Here is a 21173-nt window from a genome sequence, read left to right as displayed (position 1 = left end):
AAATGAACGGGGACTGGTCCAGAGCAGACGACACCGATGAGGACGAATGGGAGGAATGAGAGCAATAAGAGGCATAGATAATACCGTTTGGTATTCACGGCGATGTCATGGCTTGGGTGGTCTGGCTCAGCTGCAGTCCACGTTATTTTGTCCTGGACGAGCATGACCCCAGCCTCCATTCAAGTGGCTGCCAGTTCTGTCCTCCCTCAAACCTAAACACAGCCGCATCCAACATGAAATTAAAAAAGGGCCCTTCTTGGCCACATTCTATCGTGTTCACTTTGTGGCCTCCAAGCGGATACGTTGAGTCCAATGTCACCTAAGAAAAGCAGCATATTACGAGCACAGTCCAACCCTCTCAACCCCCAGAGACAGAGAGATGGATTCTTCGACTCCAGCATTCATCCCTATCCACACCCGGCAGCCGCATCATAGTGAAAATGACTTCATGAGTTATTCGGATTCGGCCGTATGTCGACGCTCATTTCTTTGGTCGGACTGTTACAGGAGACCCCCCGTCGCTTCACACAAAAAGAAATCTAACATACTCAGTACGGGTCAGCTAGCGAATCATGTAACCCGGCAACTCACGACGTTAGTCGTGTTAGCTACCATGTCAGGCATCTTGAAACCTTTGCTCAAGCCCTCGAAGATGTATGTCATAGCACTACGTATCGACAAGCCCCCAACCTCAAACTGATTTTTGCCCGTTGTGGTAGTCGGCCAATCGGGCATTTCCCACCACCTCGTCTTCACAGCAAAGGTACACTAAAGTCCAAGCTCTATTTCTACATTGGGCCTGTGACGACTTGTTTGTGTTGCCCGAGCTGGAGGATCTGGAAAAATGTTTCCGAGAAGACTACCGTTACGACACCGATATCTTCGCCATCCCAACCGAGAACTCCCATCTCGAACTGATGCTCAAGATTGGCGACATGATAAAACAACATGAGGACAAGAAGACCCTCTTCATTGTCTACTACGGTGGTCATGCCCGGATTGACGATTCGCGCCAGAGTACGTGGTGTGCGTAGGTGCTCTCTACATCCAGCCCGCCATGTGAATAGGTTTTTGATGCTTACTCTTTTCCACCAGGACACGGAATCTGAACTCCCCATGGCTGCAGTGAGTCCTGTTGTGCCACCCCCTACCATCTTTCGGGCGAGCTAATTCATCATGCAACAGGTGGTCCGCAATCCAGACACTCCTCGAAAGATCCCCCTCCGATGTCTTGATTCTTCTTGACTGCTGCGCAGGGGCAGCTAGTGCCACCTTCTCAAGTGGCCAAAGCATAACTGAAACCATTTCAGCATCAACGTGGGATGCTATTGCCCCTAACCCAGGCCGATACTCTTTCACCAATGCCTTGATTGAAGTCCTTCAGGAATGGCGGCACAGAACCTTCTCGGCTGCAATGTTACATGCCGAGATTCTCGCACGTCTGAAACATCCCAGGCCAGTTCTGATCAACGGCAAACACTTTGAATCCAGGTCTACGCCTGTGCATTTCATGATGACGTCCAACCACAAAGCACCGAGTATAGAGATTGGCCGACTTGTTCCGGATTCCAGACGCTCACTATCACCGTATCAGCAGCAGCATGTCGTTACCAGTCCACAACAAGACGACTGGCCGTTGTCACCACGATCAACATATCCATATCTCCCTGGCATGTCTGCTCCGATGATTGGCGAGCCAAACGAAGACGAGCCTCACGTCATGATCTCATTAGCCCTTGAAGGTGACCAGCGATTGGACTTCAGTGCTTGGGAGCAGTGGTTAGCCGGCTTCCCAGCCATCGCCAAGTACGTCAAAGTCCAAGGAGTCTTCAAAAGCCATTCAACATTGCTACTACTTTCTTTGCCTGTCATGATTTGGGATCTTCTTCCGGATGACCCAGCGTGTTCCTTCATAGCGTTCATCAGGTCCAACAATCTGTGCCGTGAACTGGGCACAACAAAATCGCCGCACGAAAACGAGGTGACTGCCAGGAACGAAGAAGATGAGCAGCAGGCGATGGATGCTGATACAGAGTCATTGATGTCCGAGATGGCTACGAACTACCCTGGAGACACCCATCGAATTGATGTTCAAGCAGGTACGTACGGACAATCTGCAAATTTCGTAACACGCGAAACGCCACAACCCAGCCAGGAACCACCCTCTCGGCCAAAGGTGCTTAGTTATATGGGGGAACAGCTGACGCGGTCTGTCAGGTCACCATCGCCTGGCCCTGCTCTGGCTAGTTCACCGGACTTGTCGACCGCATCCTTTAGTACTGTTTCGTTGACAATGGCCACCGATGATGTAGCAAGCACACCAGTTTGGCCACCGGAGCAAATTGGCGACCCTACAGATCAGGCCCGAGACTTGACTCGAGAGGCGATTGCTCACTTGGAGGACTGTTTTCGGAAGGACCCGCAGCCGAGTGAAACAATCATCGACGTTCTTGCTTTCACTCTCAATGTGCATCCAAATAAAATCAAAGTACGTTATTATGCGCTCAAATGTTATGTTTTACCTACTGATGAGGTTCAAAGGTCTGGTTTGACCAGCGCCGGCAGCATGAGCAAACAACCCTCAACCTCCAGGGTCTTCATTACCGCAGCTCAACAGACCAGACTCCTGCCACCAAAGAAGGCAGTGCTCGCATGATCCTTCCAGGCCACCTCAACACGATTCTCACCATCTACCCCCACCGAGGCGCTGTCCTTTTACTCGATCTCCGCTCCTCCACCTCCTTTGAAAAGTCCCACATCTCCTCCGCCATCAACCTCCGCTGCCCCGTCTCCTTCATTCAGCATGCCTCCCTCGAGATGATCGAAGACACCTTCACCGACGTCTCATCTCGCCAATCCTTCAACCGCTGGTACCAGTCCCGCTGTGTAGTGCTGTATGACAGCCGCATAGAATTTGACTGGGAATGCCCCATTGCCAACGCACTGCTAACCAAATTCCGCGGAAATGGCTGGAAGGGCCAGTGTTTTATCTTGAAGGGCCACTATAGGGAGTTTGCTGATAGTTTTGACAAGTGGATCACCGGCAAAGGGAAGAGTACCGCCGAATTCAGTTCGGGGAAGTTGCTCGAGAGCGAGACATCATATTATAACGATGTAGCTGAGGAAGAAGAACAGAGACAGAGGAGAGATAGGGAGTACGAGGGGTGGCTTAAGGAGTTTGACGAGAGTGGCGAAGGGCTTGGAGGGAGGCGGATCACCGAGCTGGGCCCGGTTAAGAGAGAGGAGAGGGCCCGGGCCGTTGCTCAGAGACAGATAGAGCTAGAGAGGGAACTGGAGGCAAGATTTCCGGCGTTGTGGAGGAAGGTAGTGGCCATTCGGGGCCAATGTGAAGGGCGTGCTGGTGATGAGGGCGAGTCACTTTACAGCCGACATAGAGGGGGCCCACCAACTACTATTCAAACCGACGAAATCGGTGATGGGTCTGTTTCCCCTCCTCAATCACCACCTCCTCCGCCATTTAGCCCAATCGCAGACATGTCGGTACAAGCTTCTAGCAGCGGCCAATTCCCAATGTACGACAAAGCACAACTGGTGGAGCCCTTGGTCAGTGGTCTGCAAAAAATGCGTGAAGCAAGTGGCTTGAGCTTAGGTCTGATGAGTCAAGACCCAGCCTTCGCTATGAGTTCTTCCGGTCATTCTCAGTACGCTGGTGATAGGGGACTCGGCTCTACATCACACGCATACGCCCCGGAAAAGTCTGGCTCCTATGACCAAGGAGGTTCGACGGATGGCTGCATTAACAACTCTGATGGGGTGGTCGATCCAGTTTCTGAAAGTTGGCAAGGATTTAGTGGCGGCATGGAAATGGCTAGTGGGACGGTGTCGCCGATGCCGCCGGAGTGGCAGGATGACAGTGTGGTGAGTAGCTATGGAGGAGCTGGTGAGACGGCTACGGAGGGTGAGAGGAGAGATGCGAAAAAGATGAAGAAGAGGACGCAGTTGCTTTTCTGGGAAAGGTTAAGGGGCGGCGGATGATGGAGGCGAAAGAACGTTTTTCTTTCTGTTTGTGTGCTGAAAGAGATTTTTGTTGGGTGCCGTTTGTAGGTAGTCAAATGTGTTGGTTCAGTTCATGTCAGCCGACTTCAAGTGTTGTTACTATTCTATGCATTCATCCTACAAATCCAGCTCAGTATGATTCCTCCCGCCTCTATGACAGGCTTGGTGTTTCAGCCTTTCGTCCACTGCTCTCAATGCATATTGCAATGTCCAAGAGGGCATGAAGTGGATTTTTTTTTCCTCAACATCCGGCCAGATCGCCAGCGTTGCTAACGGTTTCATAGCTACTGAACGACTTCTAAGATTCTTTAGCATGTTCCTACTACCCATTACGAAGTTTCGATGAATGCTTTAACTGCCTATGTAGTGCACAGCGGGTATTTTACCCGCGCTTGTCTTGGTCTATATTACGCCAAATTTCATTTGATCTATGGCCACAGTAAGTTTTCGGGATAGATCGGTCACAGTTCCCTCCTCTTAGATGCCTCTGCTACCATCGTCACAACCTCTGCAAGCATTGCGTTGGAAAAACAGATCGTGACAGGAATGTGAAGATATACCTCCCTACACTTATACCCACTTCTGGCTTGGGAGACACTACTAGTTATTCAACGCGGATGGTAATCATTGTTTCGAATCTCCAGATTTGTCTTTCAAGCAGACAATCAGTCACAATCAAGCAGGGTGGTAAAGGTGTAGCCATGTAACTACAGCGAACAGCAGGACAACCAGGTCCGCTTTCCTAGTGTCATTTTTGTTTATCAACTAAACCATGACTTGTCAACTTACACTGCATGGGTAGTGTCGTCTTGGTAGACTGGTAGCTACATATAGTGTTACTGCCCGGTTATCTTCAATGGATAATGTGTAGACTGGTAGCTACATATCGTGTTACTGCCCGGTTATCATCAATGGATAATATTTTACAATCATGGGAGGTGCAGTAGGTGGTGTACCTGTTCGTGCATGAGGTGAGAGCGTTGAAGGAGGTGCTGATCAAAACTGTTCTGGAAAAGAGAGAGAGAGGGAGAGTGGAGGTATGTGTTTTGATGTAGTCGTTCGCAGATGTACTTCTTTGTTCACATTATTAATGGCCTTTGGTAGATAGAGGTCGGGTGGGATGGAGTTAATGGTTGTGGACCAGGATCACCAGATATTAATGACCAGCCAGACAGCGTTTCGCAATCAACAGCCAAAGCCCACCCTGTTAGGACTGCGTGATTCGCACTCTTTGCGTTGAAGATTTCTTGTTTCTTCAGGTCACTGTGTCTAGGATGCGTGTGGATTGATGCGAGCATGGTTGTTCGCAACTACAGGATCGACAGAGAGGAAAATGAAAGTGTCACTTGTAGATTACCATTCGATGTTGCTCAGTCAAGAAGATCTTTGGCCATCGTCGACTAGTCGGACTCTGCCACATGCACTCTGTACCATCATGAACCGGACAGGAAGACCATCAAGGATAATTCTACCCATCCTCGTTCAACTGCGTTTGCCTCACCCATTCGGTGTGTCAAAGAATCATGCGCCTATCCTCAGACTTGCTGCACGTACTTGGCAGCCAGCTAGGCAACAGCGACACCATGGCAACACGACAATGATGATCACGGGCCTACAGGTTGGTGATATGCCAAAGTGTGAACGTGACCTGCGGTACATCAGTCGCGGATCGCCTGTCCCCCACGAAAGACACTCACACATCACCACCCACTTGTTGTTTGCGCCAGCAGCATGCTCAGGCCGTCAACCGATGCAGCCAAAGTCTTGAACACAACAGGCAAGGTTTCGGTCAATACCGGTATGGTATGGAGCGTACATGATGCTTGACCGGTTGATGGAACAATGGAAACAAAGCTTCCTCGTTCCTCCCTCCCCCCCTTATCTCAAGGGTCCCATGACATGCTCCTTCCCACTAGCCAAGATCATGCAAGCAGAAACCCCCTCCAAGGGAAGGAGCGAGATCCGGAGCGCTTGCACTGTTTGTGGTCTAGCGAAGGAAGAGGAAAGATCCGATCTGAGTCAAGATGACCTGTCAACTTCTCGGGTAGCATCCTTCCTTATGCGAAATTGACAAGCCGTCCCTTTAGACATCTCTACACGAGACTGCGCTTGCTCAAACATCCACATGAGTGACAGACATGCGTTCCATGACAGGTTGACAGGGTTCTTGGACAGAGACCTCTACTGACTGGCCCTCCCACTTGACATGACAGGGTGAGGGGAGTCATGGACGACCTATCGACGAGGGTTGGGACAGCGTCCCCTATCACGGCGCTACCTTCCTCTGCTGATGAGATTAGAAATGGGAATCTGCCCGTGCAAAACATCGTTTTTCTTTTTCTTTCTTTCCCCCCCGCGAACCTGCTCTTTCCCTCACCTGGCCGTGGTGCAGCCGTACCAAAATAGCATGTGGATGGCAGTTTCCCCCGAGCACCCGACAGCACAATTCCCATCTCCAGTCCCAGTTCATCGCAGTCCCCCTCTCGGTTCTACCCCACCCCGATCTCTTTCGGACTGCACCAAGATGGGAATCGGCAGCATGCCGTTCCGGTGCCGAACTCCATATCACTACCGTCCGCAGAGTCCATCATCGCCGTCATTCTACCGTCGTTATGATCCGATTTGTTCGGCAGAGCACCGCCACCACTACCAAACATCACCAACTCCAGTCGTCAACCAGAAGCAACAGCCACGACGCCTCGTATATCACTGAAGAAAAGAAAGAAGCATCATGATTCGCTACCATTGAACAATGAGCCTGGGGTTTAAGGGTAGCCTATCCAGTGAGTGGCCAGTGTCCAAGTCCCTGTCAGGCCGCAGGGCGCATTCCCATTTTCCGGGCCAAGAAAGCAATGGATGCAGGAAAAAAGCAGTCAAGTGCACACAGGAAGGGACCCTGGCAAGCCTGGCATGGCATGCCAAAGATTTCACCACAGTTCACCACCAACGGACGACAATCATCACCCTACAACCCATCCAGTGTCGATGCAGTTCAACTCAATGGCTCGGAAAGTAACGGAGACTGTTGTGCCTATGAACACCAGTTTTGCCATCTTCCCGTCATCCTTGTCATCACACAAGACGGACCCTAATCTATGCACCGAGCAGCTGGACGGCAAGGCTACAGAGAACCTCCTTCTCCCCATCGGTTCAGGATTGCCGGCCGTGAACCTGGACAACGGATGACGGACGGACGCCATGTGGGATGAGATTTGAGCACGTACTCCCGTAATTGTGAGATATGGCTGACGATACAGTGGCAGCGAGTAGATAGATGCTTGCTTCTTGCCGCTTTGCTACTGCCACACAATTCACATCTTCGTTGATGTACACTCATGATTCATTCCTCCGTTGCGCGGTTGCGCGGTTAAGATTGGGGAATGACAAGGCTAGTAAGCCAACAGATGCACGTCAAGGTGAGACAAACACGAGTCCTTTGGTTGAGTGAGTTAGAGGGGTTGGAGACTGGGGATGTTGAGCCTGCATCTGCCCTGCCACTTGCCATGACATTTGCCCTGTCTTGAATACCCTGAAGTCGCCGATCCGGGTGAATGGATCCGTGATGAAAGACGAGGTTTGTAGTGTATCAAGACCAGGTATATGTTACCCCGGATCGAAGAACGAACGGAAGGGTGTGGGTATATTTGGTCAGTACTGACCTAATCCGCTTCTGTCTCGAGATAGGCCACCCCCGAACAACACGTCAAGCACACTCGTTCTTAGCCAAGTATTGCCCCTATCGCTATTGTCAAGATGTCCCATGTCAGAAGAATCAGCAAAGACAAGTCCGCGATAAGCCTCATGATACAAAATACCAGCTAGTATAAATTAATGGTCAGGCTGTCGTCCATGCTCATGGTCATCTCGCAAGCTCAATTGGAATCTCGAGAATGTGTGCCAGGAAATCCGATCGATTCAAGAAATCCCATCTAGGCCGTCATCATCGAACCATTTTCTTCCCACCCCGGGCGGTTTGGGAAACGCCACGATAAGATCCAATCATGTTCGTTTCCGCACTGGCCAATCTCATCCCATGCCATTCATCGCCAACAATCTGCCAAAAGTAACCTCAGAGTAACCAAACTACGAAAGGATTTCCCGTTTCAGGGGCTAAAGTTGGTTTTCTTCTGCACTTCTTACTTTGCTTTTGACATGACAGGTACCCGGTTGCCGGGTTGTTGGCAAAACACCGGCATAACTGACCATCGAACAACGCTACACTGACCTGACGGGAATTGTAGCATCCGGTTCAGACAAACTCTCCGCCACCATTCACATTTAGCATTGCTTGCTTTGCCATCCATCGTCATGTCGGTCGGGGTGTTTACTACGACACTACTGCACATTTCATGATGCTCGGTATCATCGAAGCTAACCTTGAAGAAGGTAAACCCCCATCCACAATACCACCGCCTAACGCATCTTCAAGATGAGAAGGGAAAGGAATGAGGTAAAAAGCAAAAGCCGATGGTTTCCAAGATGGGAGGCGTCAGGTCCAGACCGCGAACCAACAAACCATGCCCATGTGAATGCTGAATGCAGCTTGATGCTACCTCAACCATTCAAAAGGTTGTTGCACATTCGCAGAAAAGACTTGAGTAAGTGATATCCTCAAACTCACGGCTACTGGTTTGTGATGGTTGGCTTGTTGGTTGATGTGTTGAATATAGACATGGACAGTACCTCTAGACGTCTTGCTTTGTCTGGAAGAATCTTGGTGTCAATTCGAACCAGAGTCCAAATTTCTCTGTTGCTTTTTTCCCTCTCTCTCTTTTTGCTCACTTCTCATGGCACATTGCCCACCGAGCGGGCGCGCGCTCTCTCTCTCACTCGGTTTGCTTCTTTCCTTTTTTTTCCCTATTTCATTCAATCTTCCCCCTCCTCGGCTACAATCCCTCCACCTGACTGCCTCCCTCGATCCTTCCATTCCACTCACACTGTACCGACTGGCTCCCTTTCTCGTCATGAATGAGCACTGTGAGAGCAAGAAATATCTTTGCTTTTTTCTTACCCTTCCCAGGGAAAAGCCTTGTCCATGTTGACGAATGATTGATCACCGGACATTTTCCTTGAGCGTGCTTGCTGCTGGCTGCATGTGCCAGCCCGTCCGTCCGCCCCCCCATTCAAACCCTAGTAGTCGGTTATTTGTTTTCTTGATCTCGCACATTTTAACTATGCTCTATTTGGCGAGATGTTTCGGTTTTCACCGGCCGGTGCGCGTACACTACATACAGTGAAGCAGCAAAGCTCGGGAATTATTTTCTTTGTTGAGTTGACTTACTTTTTCTTGGAATTTTTTTTTCTTCTGCCTAATTTGTCATGTCTTGATGCCTTGGTGAATGAATGGAAAGCTGATGTTCTTTCTGTTTCGCGTTGCTCTCCTCTCGGCTCTGCTTTCTGCCGGAATTAGAAGGCATGCGAGCATGTGGAGTGGAAGAATGGGAGGTTTTCGTCGTCTGTATAGATAGTGATGGAGAAGACAGACGCTCGAAGCGGAACGGAGCTGAGTCCGAAGACCTTTTCATTTGGTCTGTCTGAGAGAATCACACAGGCTTCCCCGTCCAGCGCCACTTTCTCACTTGTCCTCACTATGCCTTCTCGAGATCGTATTTTGAGATCGATCTGGTGCGCTAGCAAAAGTGTCAATAGACTGATGTAACACGGGGTTTGCCGTTTGTGGGAAACTTGGACGTATTTTACGTTACCGGCATGTGATGGAAGACACAGTAGTGAAACGTAAGATACGGTGCAGTCCGCAATACGGATTTGAAAGTGCAAGGCAAGACAACAAGACCGCAAGATGGATTTTGGAGAAAAGGATATAGCAAAGCCCGGCAGAGCCAGCATAGAGGACGAATGAAGGACTAGAGGCTGAAGGAAGGAATAGGAACAGAAAAGCACCGTTCACTGCATAGTAAGATTATTCCCAGCGGACCCAAGGAGAAGGAAATCAACACTGAAGCCAGCAAGAGCTCGATACCAGGTGCCTCCGGAAAATTCCAGCTGTCACAGCTCAGTGATCTCACGGCGGAAAAGGTATTCGTTCTACAGAGATGAGGAAAAGCAAAACGCTAGAAGAAAGAAAGAAAGAAAGACAGAAACAGACGAGCGCCCAAGCTAGACAGCACACTACGCTAACATCTACCCAGCTTGAAGAGGTAAAGAAGGAAAGGGGCGGATGGACGGTACTAGAGTGACTCAGTGTGGTGAGGTAGCTTTGCTGCGGCGTCAATGTCAAATGTCGATGCCGCCGCCGCCGCCGTAATTACAGTACAGTGACGGATCGTTGCTGGCAGTAATGTACCTTGATGAAGAGCGAGCTGGAGCCGAATTTGGAGCGAGGCAGACCATGATTATGACAGCGGGAATCGACTACCGGCCTTCAACCATCAACCGCAGATAATGGGCGGGCAAGACATGGATGTTGCTCCACGACGACCTGGGGAAAGGGAAACATTGAATTACGCGTATTCCACGTAAGTACAGGAACGGGTAGGGCAGGCGATTTTTTTATTTTTTTTTCGTTGCCCATTATAGGCTGTCTTTTGCATCTGTCACTACCAGCCGGGGCGCGTGAGCGGCAGTGTCAAAATGTCAAGTGTCAAACGAGCGTTGTCACTGTCGCAGCATGTCTGTGCACATGAGGTGTCTTCAGGCTCATACATACACATACTTAGCTGTCACCTGTGCCTTGATAGTAATCGTCCTGACAACGACCTCGACCGAACCACAGCGGCGAACTAGAGCCCGATTCCTCGTTTCCAGTCTGTACCTACTATCAAGTGGGAGCGTGACTGATGGAATTCCATCACCATAACCGATCAGGCCGTCAATGTCACGGTGAGATTAGGTTCTATATGGGCAAAGGTCCTGGAGAAAAAGGATCGGTGTGGATCAGACCAAGGAAAGGGTTGCGCCTCTCACCTCTTTTACTGGAGAGGCCCAGAAGAGCAGGCGCCAGTCGTCAGCAGCAGCTGCATTGAATGGAACCACAGAAGCTATGCTATGGGCATGGGAAACAACCCTTGATGTCTCTACTGGCGTGGCAAGAATGATGAAGCAATGTCTCGGATGCGCAGAAGTATCCGAGAAGGGAAGGACGAAAAGGGGAAGGGGAGAGTGTGGAAGAAACAACGAACTGGATGGCAGACTGTGTGATGAGTGAAAGCTTGGTCGATTCATCCAGGCCCTGTTCTATTTCCTCGACTTCGCACCCAGGACGACAGCTAACGGCTACCTAGTCACTAGTAGTGTAAACCCCATAATTTTTGCGCGATATACATATTCGCTCGCGCAACTCTGATGAGAGCCTGGGCTGAATAACCGACAGGACGAAAACCCACGGCTAATGATGAGCATCAGGAAGCATGCCATTCGCCAAAAGGGTGATCCAGCATCCCGCATCTTCCCTAGATCAACTCCAGTTTACTCCACACTAATAAGAAACATGACAGCTGCATCAAGGCACAACCCTACTCGCTCCGCTTCGCACCTATAATGGGTGGATAGGTGAGGACCCGCAAAGTGGAAGTGACAGGTACATACATGCGCAGTATACATACATGACCGTGACTGCCTTGCGTAGAGTAGAGGGGCTGTCCTTGCTCTTTCCCAGTTTCCATTGTTTCCATTGTTTCCATTGTTTCCATTGTTTCCATTGTTTCGATCGCCTGTGTCAGTGGTTGGAAAGAAATAGGTAAGGTGCCTGTTTGCTTTGCCCTTGTTGATGTCGACTTGGATGCTGCTCGTTATGATGTTGGTGTGGGCGGAAGAACCCATCAGAGCTTGCCTAGATGAGATTGACCAAGATCGTGCCAAGATGGCTTTCACAAGGACTCGCGGTTCCTCGGGAGGCTGTCGTACCTTCAGGTAGAGAGATAGGTGGTTTCCATCGCCTGTATCTGATTCCGTATCGTACTTGCGATACCAAAAATACCATTGTTACCATACCACCATACACCCTTTCCATTCAAGCATCTTTTGACAGCCGGGACTCGCAAGGGGCTTCCCGGCACAGGGACGAGTGACGAGGAAACGAAAACTTTCTTGTGACCGGGGGAAGGCGCGGATGGGCAGAGTTTGACGACAACCGACAATTTTGGGTGGGCCAAGATAGCAGTTAGTCCCACCGGCATTTCGTGAAGTGGGCGCTGCGGTCACTTCCTGGCACCAGGCCAAACAAGTCGAACTCACAAACCCCCCAATCCTCCCAAATTCCCGCGCTCGCTCGACCACACACGGTTACCCACCTCTTCGCTCCGCGCTTGTTGCCCAGGTTGCATGATGCGGATTGTGCACGACTCGTTCACCTGCCGAGCTCGCTTGCTTCTCGCCGCTTCTTCTGAGTCGTTCACCACCAGGCCGAGTGACGGGAGCGTAGAGGTATGTATGGCATAAAGGCGTTGCCTACATAGGTGAAGCTGCGGAGTGCTGAGTAATCAATCATCGAGACCCGCGCTTCAATTTGTCCTGGCCTGCGCAATTGCTCGTCATTTTGGAGAGTTGCCGTTTGGGACTTTGGGGTGTTGTTGTACTATGGCTTTGATGGGTGGTCCGAGCTTCAAACGTCGCAAGCACCTGGGGTAGGCGGAGACATGGTTACTCTGATTCGTACCTGGCTCGGCAACGTCGTTGGCTGGGTCCGTCGACATCGGCGACCTTTTCGCGTCGTTTACTGCGTAGGCGTTTCAGGACTGGCCGAACACTGGACAGAGAGAACGGGCCGGGGTTCCAAGACTGAGGCGAAGGCCCGGGGCGGCACATGTTTCTCCTTCCGGGGGAGTTCAGGGATCCCTACTGTAAGTGCTGCTGCTGTCAGTGTCGAGCGCTTGAGCACGTTGAAAGCGCCGGGATCTTTTGCCCCATCCCTTTGTCCTGGTCTCATGTCGCTCCAGTCTGATGCTGGCTAACCCCGGTTCACCTAGCTAGGTTCATCAGATAACCTTCAAGTCCCTCGCCAAGGCCTTGTTCGAGACCTCGGCTGTCAAGTGGGAACCATGCAGTGGCCCAAGCAGAGGTGCTTTCGTCCTTCGGCCATTGATTCCGTTCGTCTTCGGATCGCATCCATGGTTCATTGCAACGACCGGTTAGCTGTCGGCCGCGGAAAGAACCGAGCTCGAGGAGCACATCGCTGCGACAACCGACGACCCAAACAAGTACCACGGGAAAAAAATCAATGGGAGGGAACAATGAGAGCATGGACAGGAAACGATAGATTTATGTCCAACCAGTAAGTATGTCATGTCCCATCCCCACGCGCCCACATGAGTGTGGAGGAGGATTTCGGGCTAGGGCATCTGAAAGCGGTTCACACTTCCGCACCTGAGCCCTGTTCATACCCACCGGTACAGGAGATACTGACAGGGAGACAGGGTAGCACACGCATTGGCTGCGTGAGGGTATCTTTGCAAGATCTTGGCGCCTGTCACTTGTCGAACATGACAGCCAGCAGACGCAATCAATCATCAATGGGGAAAACCTGTCATCTTGCCCCTGCCTCTTGTGCCGGGCTACCAATACCCATGCGGTCATGTTCGCACCCACCGACTGAATGAACCATCAACCCGTTAGCTGTCTGTAGGTTTCGCCTATGCAAGTCAAAGATCAGCCAAGGTAAACCCTAATGGCCTCCCTGACACCTACCAATTTAAGTGATTTTTGCTTACTTGGCGTTGTAGTATAGTCTCCTTCCCGCTAATATAACCTCTGTTGTAGGTACTGATCCGAATGTGACGGCATCCATCACTCAAGATAGCAACCCCCCATGTCGGATGACGAATCTATGGTACGATCAACAGCCTCCTTCCCTGTGTCATTATCGGTCAGAGGCACTTCAAGGCCATATTAGGGCAATTAGCAGGCAGTAAGTGCTAATAGGGTCGCAACGTCCCGCTCGCTAGGCCATGCGATGCTAGATGTCCGCATGTCGGTAGTAGGACGTATACTGGTACCAATACTAGTTCGTTCGTACAGAGCATCGAGTACTATACCTGCTCGTACTGGTACGTATTGCTGCTATAATAACCTGACTCGCGAACTTTCCCGTCCGCTGGGGTTACTGTCAAAAGATTTTTGGAAGCGAGACCCGTTAACCCAGTTTTAAAAACGTTTTCGAAATATCATGCCGCTGATATACCTACTGGACTCTGAATCACTTCGGTTAGAGCAAAACGCCTGGATGTAAGGTTGGAAAAGATACACACACCGTCAAAAATGCGGTTCGCCCAGTTGGGTTGCTGGCGGAAAAGGTAACCAAATCAAATTAAGCAACAAGGCAGCATGTCTGATGAACTTTCAACGTTATACCCTCAAGCTGTTTCAATGTTAGATTGGGCTTACACCTGGTTAGACTTTAGTCGCTGTTGAAGGTGTGTGGTCTGCTATTGCTTGCGTTCGCATCAGGTCAGTCTCCTTCACCACTATGACCACTCCTCCCACTGTCACAATGACGGCCAGATGCATTCTGTAGGTGGTATCCCCTGTTGACCGGAAATAACGCCTTTGTGTATTCTTGTTTACCATGATAATGGGCCAAGGTAAGCTTGCGGACTATAGTCAGGCGGTGGCACACGGCTATTGTTGATTCACGTTCCAGCACCCCTGGGCCAACTACCGTTTATCATCAACTATCATCCTTTGATAGTCTCCTTGATATAAGGTTGAAGTATAAAGCTAAGCCCTTCTTGGTCTACGAAAGCAGTTCGTTGTTCGGTGCGGCATGACGTGAGTTACCATATTTTGGGAAACAGTCAGCCGGCAACCGAACACGCACGCGTGCAACAATGGATATCAACCTGTTTTTACCATGTAGATGCTAGAGACCTTTGAGAGCAACGAGGCAACCTTGTACAAGGGGAAAAGGGGGTGATGGCCAGGTTGTAGGTGCGTAAAAACGCTGATTGTCGTGTTGTTCTTGTAAGGGATTAAACAATGATGACCCCCCCCCCCCCCCCGGAGCCGAGTCAGAATGGTCAAGGCAATCTGCGTAAAGGCTGATATGGAATGGAGGACTGCATGCAAGCCGTTGGCACCTCGCCGCAGGTATGTTAAAGAAGGCAGATGTGGCAGGTAGGCAAGCAGGTCCAGATCTCTGAGTGTCCAACAGCACCTTTCGTGTGACTGACACATCAATGACAGACTGTCGCGAAACGCTTTCCTGTTGGCGACGCACAAGATTTCCAAACGGGGGCCAGTCCAGCCAGCCTTGGACGACGACGAATACATATAAGCTTCTATGGTTCGTCGGGGGGACAAAGCTTCTCGCCTGCGTGCCCGTGTAGCATCGTATAATCGGCAAACCGATGTCGACCATGCCAAGGTAGCGAGAGCTGTTTCGGAACGGCTAAAACTCAAGAACGGTTCCTCCGACATGGAATCATCCCAAGGTTCTCTACGGTTGGGACACACAGAAGGGTGAACCAAACGAATCCTTGTGTACACATGAGAGAGAAATCATCTGGCAGAGGTACGGGCTGGGCCTGTGGACGCCCGTGGACTCCCACCGTCTAAAATCTTGTATCGGCCAGAAAGGCGGTTACCGTTGCATTCGTGCCAGGACGAAGAGAGCGCCGCATGCCTCTCGTGTCACCTCTGCCCCAACTGATTGCTCCATGTATAGTACACGCGGCTAACCGAGTTGTAACCAGGGAAAGAAGACGGAACGTGTCGTGAAGACTGGACCCCTCCAGATTCGTAACCAGGGGATCAGTCGGAGACCGTTTCAACGAGGCGATTGCTGCCCAGAAGTTACGTTCTTTTGTGGTGTATTTGCCCAACATGGGTTCGTTCCACCAAACTCGACAACGTGTGTCTACCGCAAAGTTGATTTGGAACTCGGACAAGAAAACACTGTGATACCGCGGCGTTGGGTCGCCTTGACATACGACACAGTATTCGCATGCGCGGTGCTCTCCGTCAAGGCTCCTGGAGGTTGATTGGTCGGGTAGGGTATTCGGCCGCGAAACGGAGCGTTCAGGTTTCCATCCTCGGGATAGATGGACTGGTTTTGCACAGCACATGTTCCCTCACTGTTTGGTTGGCTGGACGCTTCACGTCCACTTAGTATCATGTCATGGTGGCCTTGACAGCAATACCTGATCCAGAAACCCCTGCAGCTTGGGGGTTTTCATATGGCGATCTTCGGAAGCGGGATCGACCCACCCATTGTCATTGCCCTTTCCTTTCCTCCAGCATGATTGATCAGTCCTCTGTTTCTGCCATCGGCATACCTCAACCAATATCATTCTCATGCTCGTCCTCGTTCTCTTTCTCTTTCCACTCCTCGTCCCCGTGCGAGGCGGCCATTTGTAGAACCTACTTTGCGTGGGGGCAAGCTTGGCAGCATGCCTTATTCTCGGACGGAAGCAAGGAAAGGATTTCCATTCAATCCCACCTCGCCTTCCAGCGTGGGGATGAAATGTTCCGAAGAAAGCTGGAAGCTTTTTTTATGGATCGGATCACGGATCATTATCTTTTCTCCCATTTGACCTAGTACATACCACTAGCGGCAACGCCAGCACACACATGAAGGGAACGAAAGGAGGCAAGCAAAACCGTTGCTGAGCCTCCATGCAGAAACCAACCGTATCCCGATCCCGCGATCCCGCGATTCCACATACAGCAACATACATACCTGACGGGCCTGCGGTGGGCGTACCATTTCAAAACGTCTTTTCTTTTGTGTGTGCGTGCCTGACATATCTACCCCACCCCCCTTCTGCCTGTCGCTGGATACGCCATTGTGGGTATCGACAGATGCTTTTGCGGGTTTCTGCCGTTAAAGGAACTCCGTGTTTTGTTTCCACGAAAATGTACATGGACTAATCCGGATGGGTTTGCTTGGGGGGTAAAAGCAGTCCTCCGATAGCTTGAGTGTGCGGCGTTGCTTTTTTCATGATGTTTCTGTTGAAGCTATGATGTCGGTCACTCGAAGCCTACAACATAGGATCAGGGAGGGAAGTTCCACAACAAGTCACTGAACCAAATGCTAGTTGTCGTCAGGCGGTTCATTGTCCATCACGGTTTCGGTAACTGAGGCTTCCATAGCTGCTATCTACCTCGTTCGAATTCTCGACCGTATCCATCGAGGCCATCATGCATACGGATTCGTGTTGCCACTGCAGGAACCCAGCATGTCGCCGAGCTTTGGAAGATGTGTGTTCACCGCCAATTCAGTGCACTCATGAACCGGTGACGCTTGGAGGGCAGCTAGGGGCGCTTCAACGAGTGGTCGGCAAAAGCCTTGGGCAGTTTGGCTCGCATACGGACCCGGGTACTAGATACTAGAAGTGCGTATACAAGGCATCGGAGATCTTCCACACCATAGGCATGTTGACGAGATCGTGCATCGTGAAGAAGGGGAGGGGGGCGGTGGCTAGTACGTCAAGATGTGGATGTCAGATTCACAACAGCTCACCCGTTTTCTGGCAAAGCTGGAGAAGGGTTTTGATGAACGAACGAAGGAGGTTTGCTACTGGTAATGGTGGTGGCGGCGGCGGAGAAGGCGGCGGCGGCCACGAGCCTTGCTGTGTCACTGTCACCGTTGTCACTGTCACTCCTGCAGTGTCAGCTTTCTGTGTGTGTGTGTGTTCAGCAGACCACCTCTTGGTTGGTGAGAAGACGAGAAAGAGGGCCGGTGGTGGTCCGGTCTGGCTGGGTTGTCTGCCTGCCTTATTCCCTGATCCGATCCGATTTCTCCTGCGAGTGTCGTGTCCTTCGGGGATCTTTGACACTCGCTGCTGCCGCTGCAGCAGGTATCATGATGGGCCGATGGGACGAACAGAGGATTCTGCCGCACCAGTATAAGGCGTCTCTTTGAGGAGACGAGGAGCGGTTCATTAAATCCGCTCGCATGTCAGTTCGATGGTCGGTAATCGCTGCCGTGATCCTTCATGACATGGCAAAAATGGGAAGCCCCGACGAGCTAGTTGCCTTACTTCCCGCCGTCTGCTTTACGCCATGACGGTTCCTCAAGTATCACCGTGCTCAGTTCAGCGAAATAGGGAGCAAACACACATCCCATTCTCGTTCTGTCCCTGTTCCGGAAAATAAGGTTGCTTGGCTTGTCGAACAGTGCGCGGGAGCCGGGTATTTGTAAAGAGTCCTTGGGAATCATTCGGTTCCGAGACTGGTGAACACCCTCCGTTTCCCTTCTTGACTGGATTGTCCCTTCTTCAACAACCTTTCCAGCACCCTGGCCCCGTGCATCCGTCTACCCGGGGGTTGCTCCAGGGGTTCGTTACAGACATCCAGTGCCCTGGGGCCTGTTTTGGTTGGCCCAGAAAGTCGGGACGTTACTTATTGGATGAAGTGAGGGCTAATTCGACGTTTTGTAGTCATCTGCTGATGACTGAGCAGTTTTGAGTCCCGATTTCGAAGGGCTTCAGGCAATTTAGTTTCTGATTTAGATTTGCTTCTTTCCCTCTGGTATCGAGGCGCCGAGATACATTCCAGTCCATCACTCTCCAGCTTTCTGGCACATATCAGTACTTGAGTAGCTTCAAGCAGACCCAAACAGTGCAATTTTGGCAGAGGTTGGCCCCTTGCCTGTACGTAAGGATATGTAATTGCAATCAGGACGGAGCCCGCTCCGGATGCTACCTCACTTGCCCCAAGTCTAATTGCTAGTATCTTTTAGCCAGGCAGCCTGACAGGCCTAGCAGTGCCCTAGCAAATCGTCAGAAACATGCCCGGTTGGGGCAAAAGCGAATGAAAAGAAGGTTATTTTCTCGTTTTGCTGAGGATTTCTGCAGCGTTGCCCTTGGGACGCTCAAAACTGGATATGGTAATGTCGCTGGTGTGCATAACTCCTTACGATTGCAGTGATCACGGGTTTCTGCTTTTTCTCCAAAGCGGTCATCCAAAACTTAACTTTTGCTTGAACATACACATGCAGCTACTAGATTACCTTGAATCCAGCCTCGCGAGCAGAGCGAGAAAAGTGAGGCCCGCACCTGTGCACCTCTCGCAGGTGAGAACGAAGGGTCTAGAGGCAGGGCCATAGCCCATGACATCTTCGCGCTTTGGTTCAACCTTGAATGTTCGTACAGACAGACCTGTGATCGGACAATGTCGTTACTGAAGTCACAAAGAGTTCGTTCGCCAAGAGGCACCCTAGAGGTATCTTGGTAGCAATTTTCCTCGAGCCAGCTGCGACCGATGAAGTCCGGTCGTCCCCTCCATCACCGAAGTCTCTTCATGTTCCGTGTTCCGGTTGAGTGGACTGAGTGTATCAAGAACAAGAACCACACCAGTTCAAGTTAATCAAGTATCTGCCGTCGATGCCGTGATCAGGTACGCCGCCAGCTGGTCGGCAACGTAGGATTGCGTCTGCAGTGGATGTCGGGTCTGCCGTGTGTCCAGATCCGCCAAATGTTTGCCATGACGGAATCAACCAAACAGCGTTGGTCGAGATCATGAGTTGCTTCCATAGTCTTTCCATCATGGAGAAAGGAAAAGCCAGAGACTCGTCCACTCCACAAACTGCGGGAGCTTTATTGAGCTGGATTTCAACCCACGGTTCTGAACGCGCTAGCAGATGACCACCGATGATGTGCAGTCCTCTGATTTTCCGCTGCCATTTCGAAGCTTCAAGGCCACCTAAACAAGTTCGACAGGGTGCGGGACGGCACGCCGGCGGCATCTTTCCTCGGCGATACACGCGCGCACTGCATGGCTTCCCGGCCGAAGCTGTGACGTGTTTTGCATTCTGGATGCCAGTTCTCTCTCCCTAAGTGTCGGTCTTGGGTCTGCGGATGCCTGTATCATGAACAGAGGCATGTGTCGGGGAAAGGGCGCTCCTATATTATGGGAAGCTGTTGGAGGCTTGGGCCTTTAATACAGGTCACAAGTTGTATAGAAATTGCATAACTTGGCTCTGGTCCCTCTATCTCCCGCGTTCCCGTCCAGGAGCGTATCATACAGCAATTGTTGGCATGTGAGGGGGATAGGTAGGTGAAGGAAGGTACAAGTTGCCTCTTGGGATGTCCGGGACGTGGGTACCGACCAATGTACCATTGTACCGTAGTACCTTGGGCCGTGCTCCTTGCCCCTTGTCCGGTACGTGCATGCACCGACCGGCATTGACATCTCAGCCAAACCATGCGCCATGCTACGTAATTACTTGTATTGGGACACCCTGGCAATACAGTACGGACCTGTTACAATACCATACCACATGTCTTCAACCTCTAGCAGAGCACTTAAGAGAGGTTGCGTGATGCCGAGACGACCAGTGTTGGGACCCTGTCCATGTCGTCCGTCTATTGTCACCAAAACCCATCCCCGGTTTTCACTTTTTTTTTCCTCCCCCCCTCTCTCTCTCGCGTTCGTTATGAGCCGTGGGTTCGACATGCCGGGGGACTCCTGACAACGGTGTCTACTGGGCGCCTTTCTGTCCAGAGATACATACCTACTACGAAGGACATTGCATCCGCCTATGGATGGTACACGCGCGCGCCCTCTCGCAAAGACGCAGCATCCGTGAGAACCGCCAGAGAAGCTCAGTGGGAAGCGCAGAACACCACTCGAATGACACATTGAAGGCTGCTTGCGATCCAGAGGCATCCTGCAGCAAGTGCGTTCAACATCTCTGCACACAACAATCCCGAACAACATATTAAGCGACAAAGGTTCCATATTGCAGCTCCGAAAGGTGTACGCCAAGAGAAGTCGACCCTCGACATATCAATACACACATCAATGCCAACAACCTTGAGTGTCATCAAGTCAATTCGGCCACCTTCGTGCTATTTACCTATTCGGAATTCCGCCGCAGTCGATGAGGTGAAGGCTATCAACCAACATTGGGCTTCTTTTCTTTTTAAACTTTTTATAAGATACCTATCCTCCCAGAGAAACCTGGGCCCTTTTCCTTCACTCCTTGTCACTCTTCACTGTGCCATATTGTCCCACAAGCACTCTTGAGTCCGCTCTTCCGTCAACATTAAAGACCAAAGGTAACGTGCCTCTGACACAAAACGGTCAAGACAGATAAAACTGACAAATCGAGTGTTAGCACAGGCTGGCTTCGTTGCCGCTAGTCGTCCATTTTCTATAGAAGCACTACCCTGTGTCTAACGGGCGCCTGACATCTGACAACACCACATCACAACATTCCGCGAGACCGTTGCCCTCCCAGTTCGATATTTCTTACTTCA

At 51.0% G+C, this 21173-nt stretch overlaps 2 protein-coding genes across 2 annotated transcripts; both read left to right on the top strand.

The window, feature by feature from the left end:
• Positions 1-232: 232 nt before the first annotated feature.
• NCU00100 (hypothetical protein) lies at positions 233-4163 on the top strand. The gene is made up of 6 exons (XM_952131.3): positions 233-469; positions 553-654; positions 720-1030; positions 1096-1125; positions 1186-2488; positions 2542-4163. Exons 1-6 carry the CDS (start codon positions 380-382, stop codon positions 3994-3996), a joined length of 3291 nt encoding a protein of 1096 aa, XP_957224.3. The 5' UTR covers positions 233-379; the 3' UTR covers positions 3997-4163.
• Positions 4164-14983: 10820 nt separating this feature from the next.
• On the top strand, positions 14984-15244 carry NCU00099 (hypothetical protein; the record flags this gene model as incomplete). The annotated part of the gene is made up of 2 exons (XM_952130.1): positions 14984-15057; positions 15154-15244. 2 exons carry the CDS (start codon positions 14984-14986, stop codon positions 15242-15244), a joined length of 165 nt encoding a protein of 54 aa, XP_957223.1.
• Positions 15245-21173: the final 5929 nt, after the last annotated feature.

Source organism: Neurospora crassa, linkage group III, assembly GCF_000182925.2.
Source record: "Neurospora crassa OR74A linkage group III, whole genome shotgun sequence".
Classification (NCBI taxonomy): domain Eukaryota; kingdom Fungi; phylum Ascomycota; class Sordariomycetes; order Sordariales; family Sordariaceae; genus Neurospora; species Neurospora crassa.
This window is presented reverse-complemented; position numbering and strand designations above follow the sequence as displayed.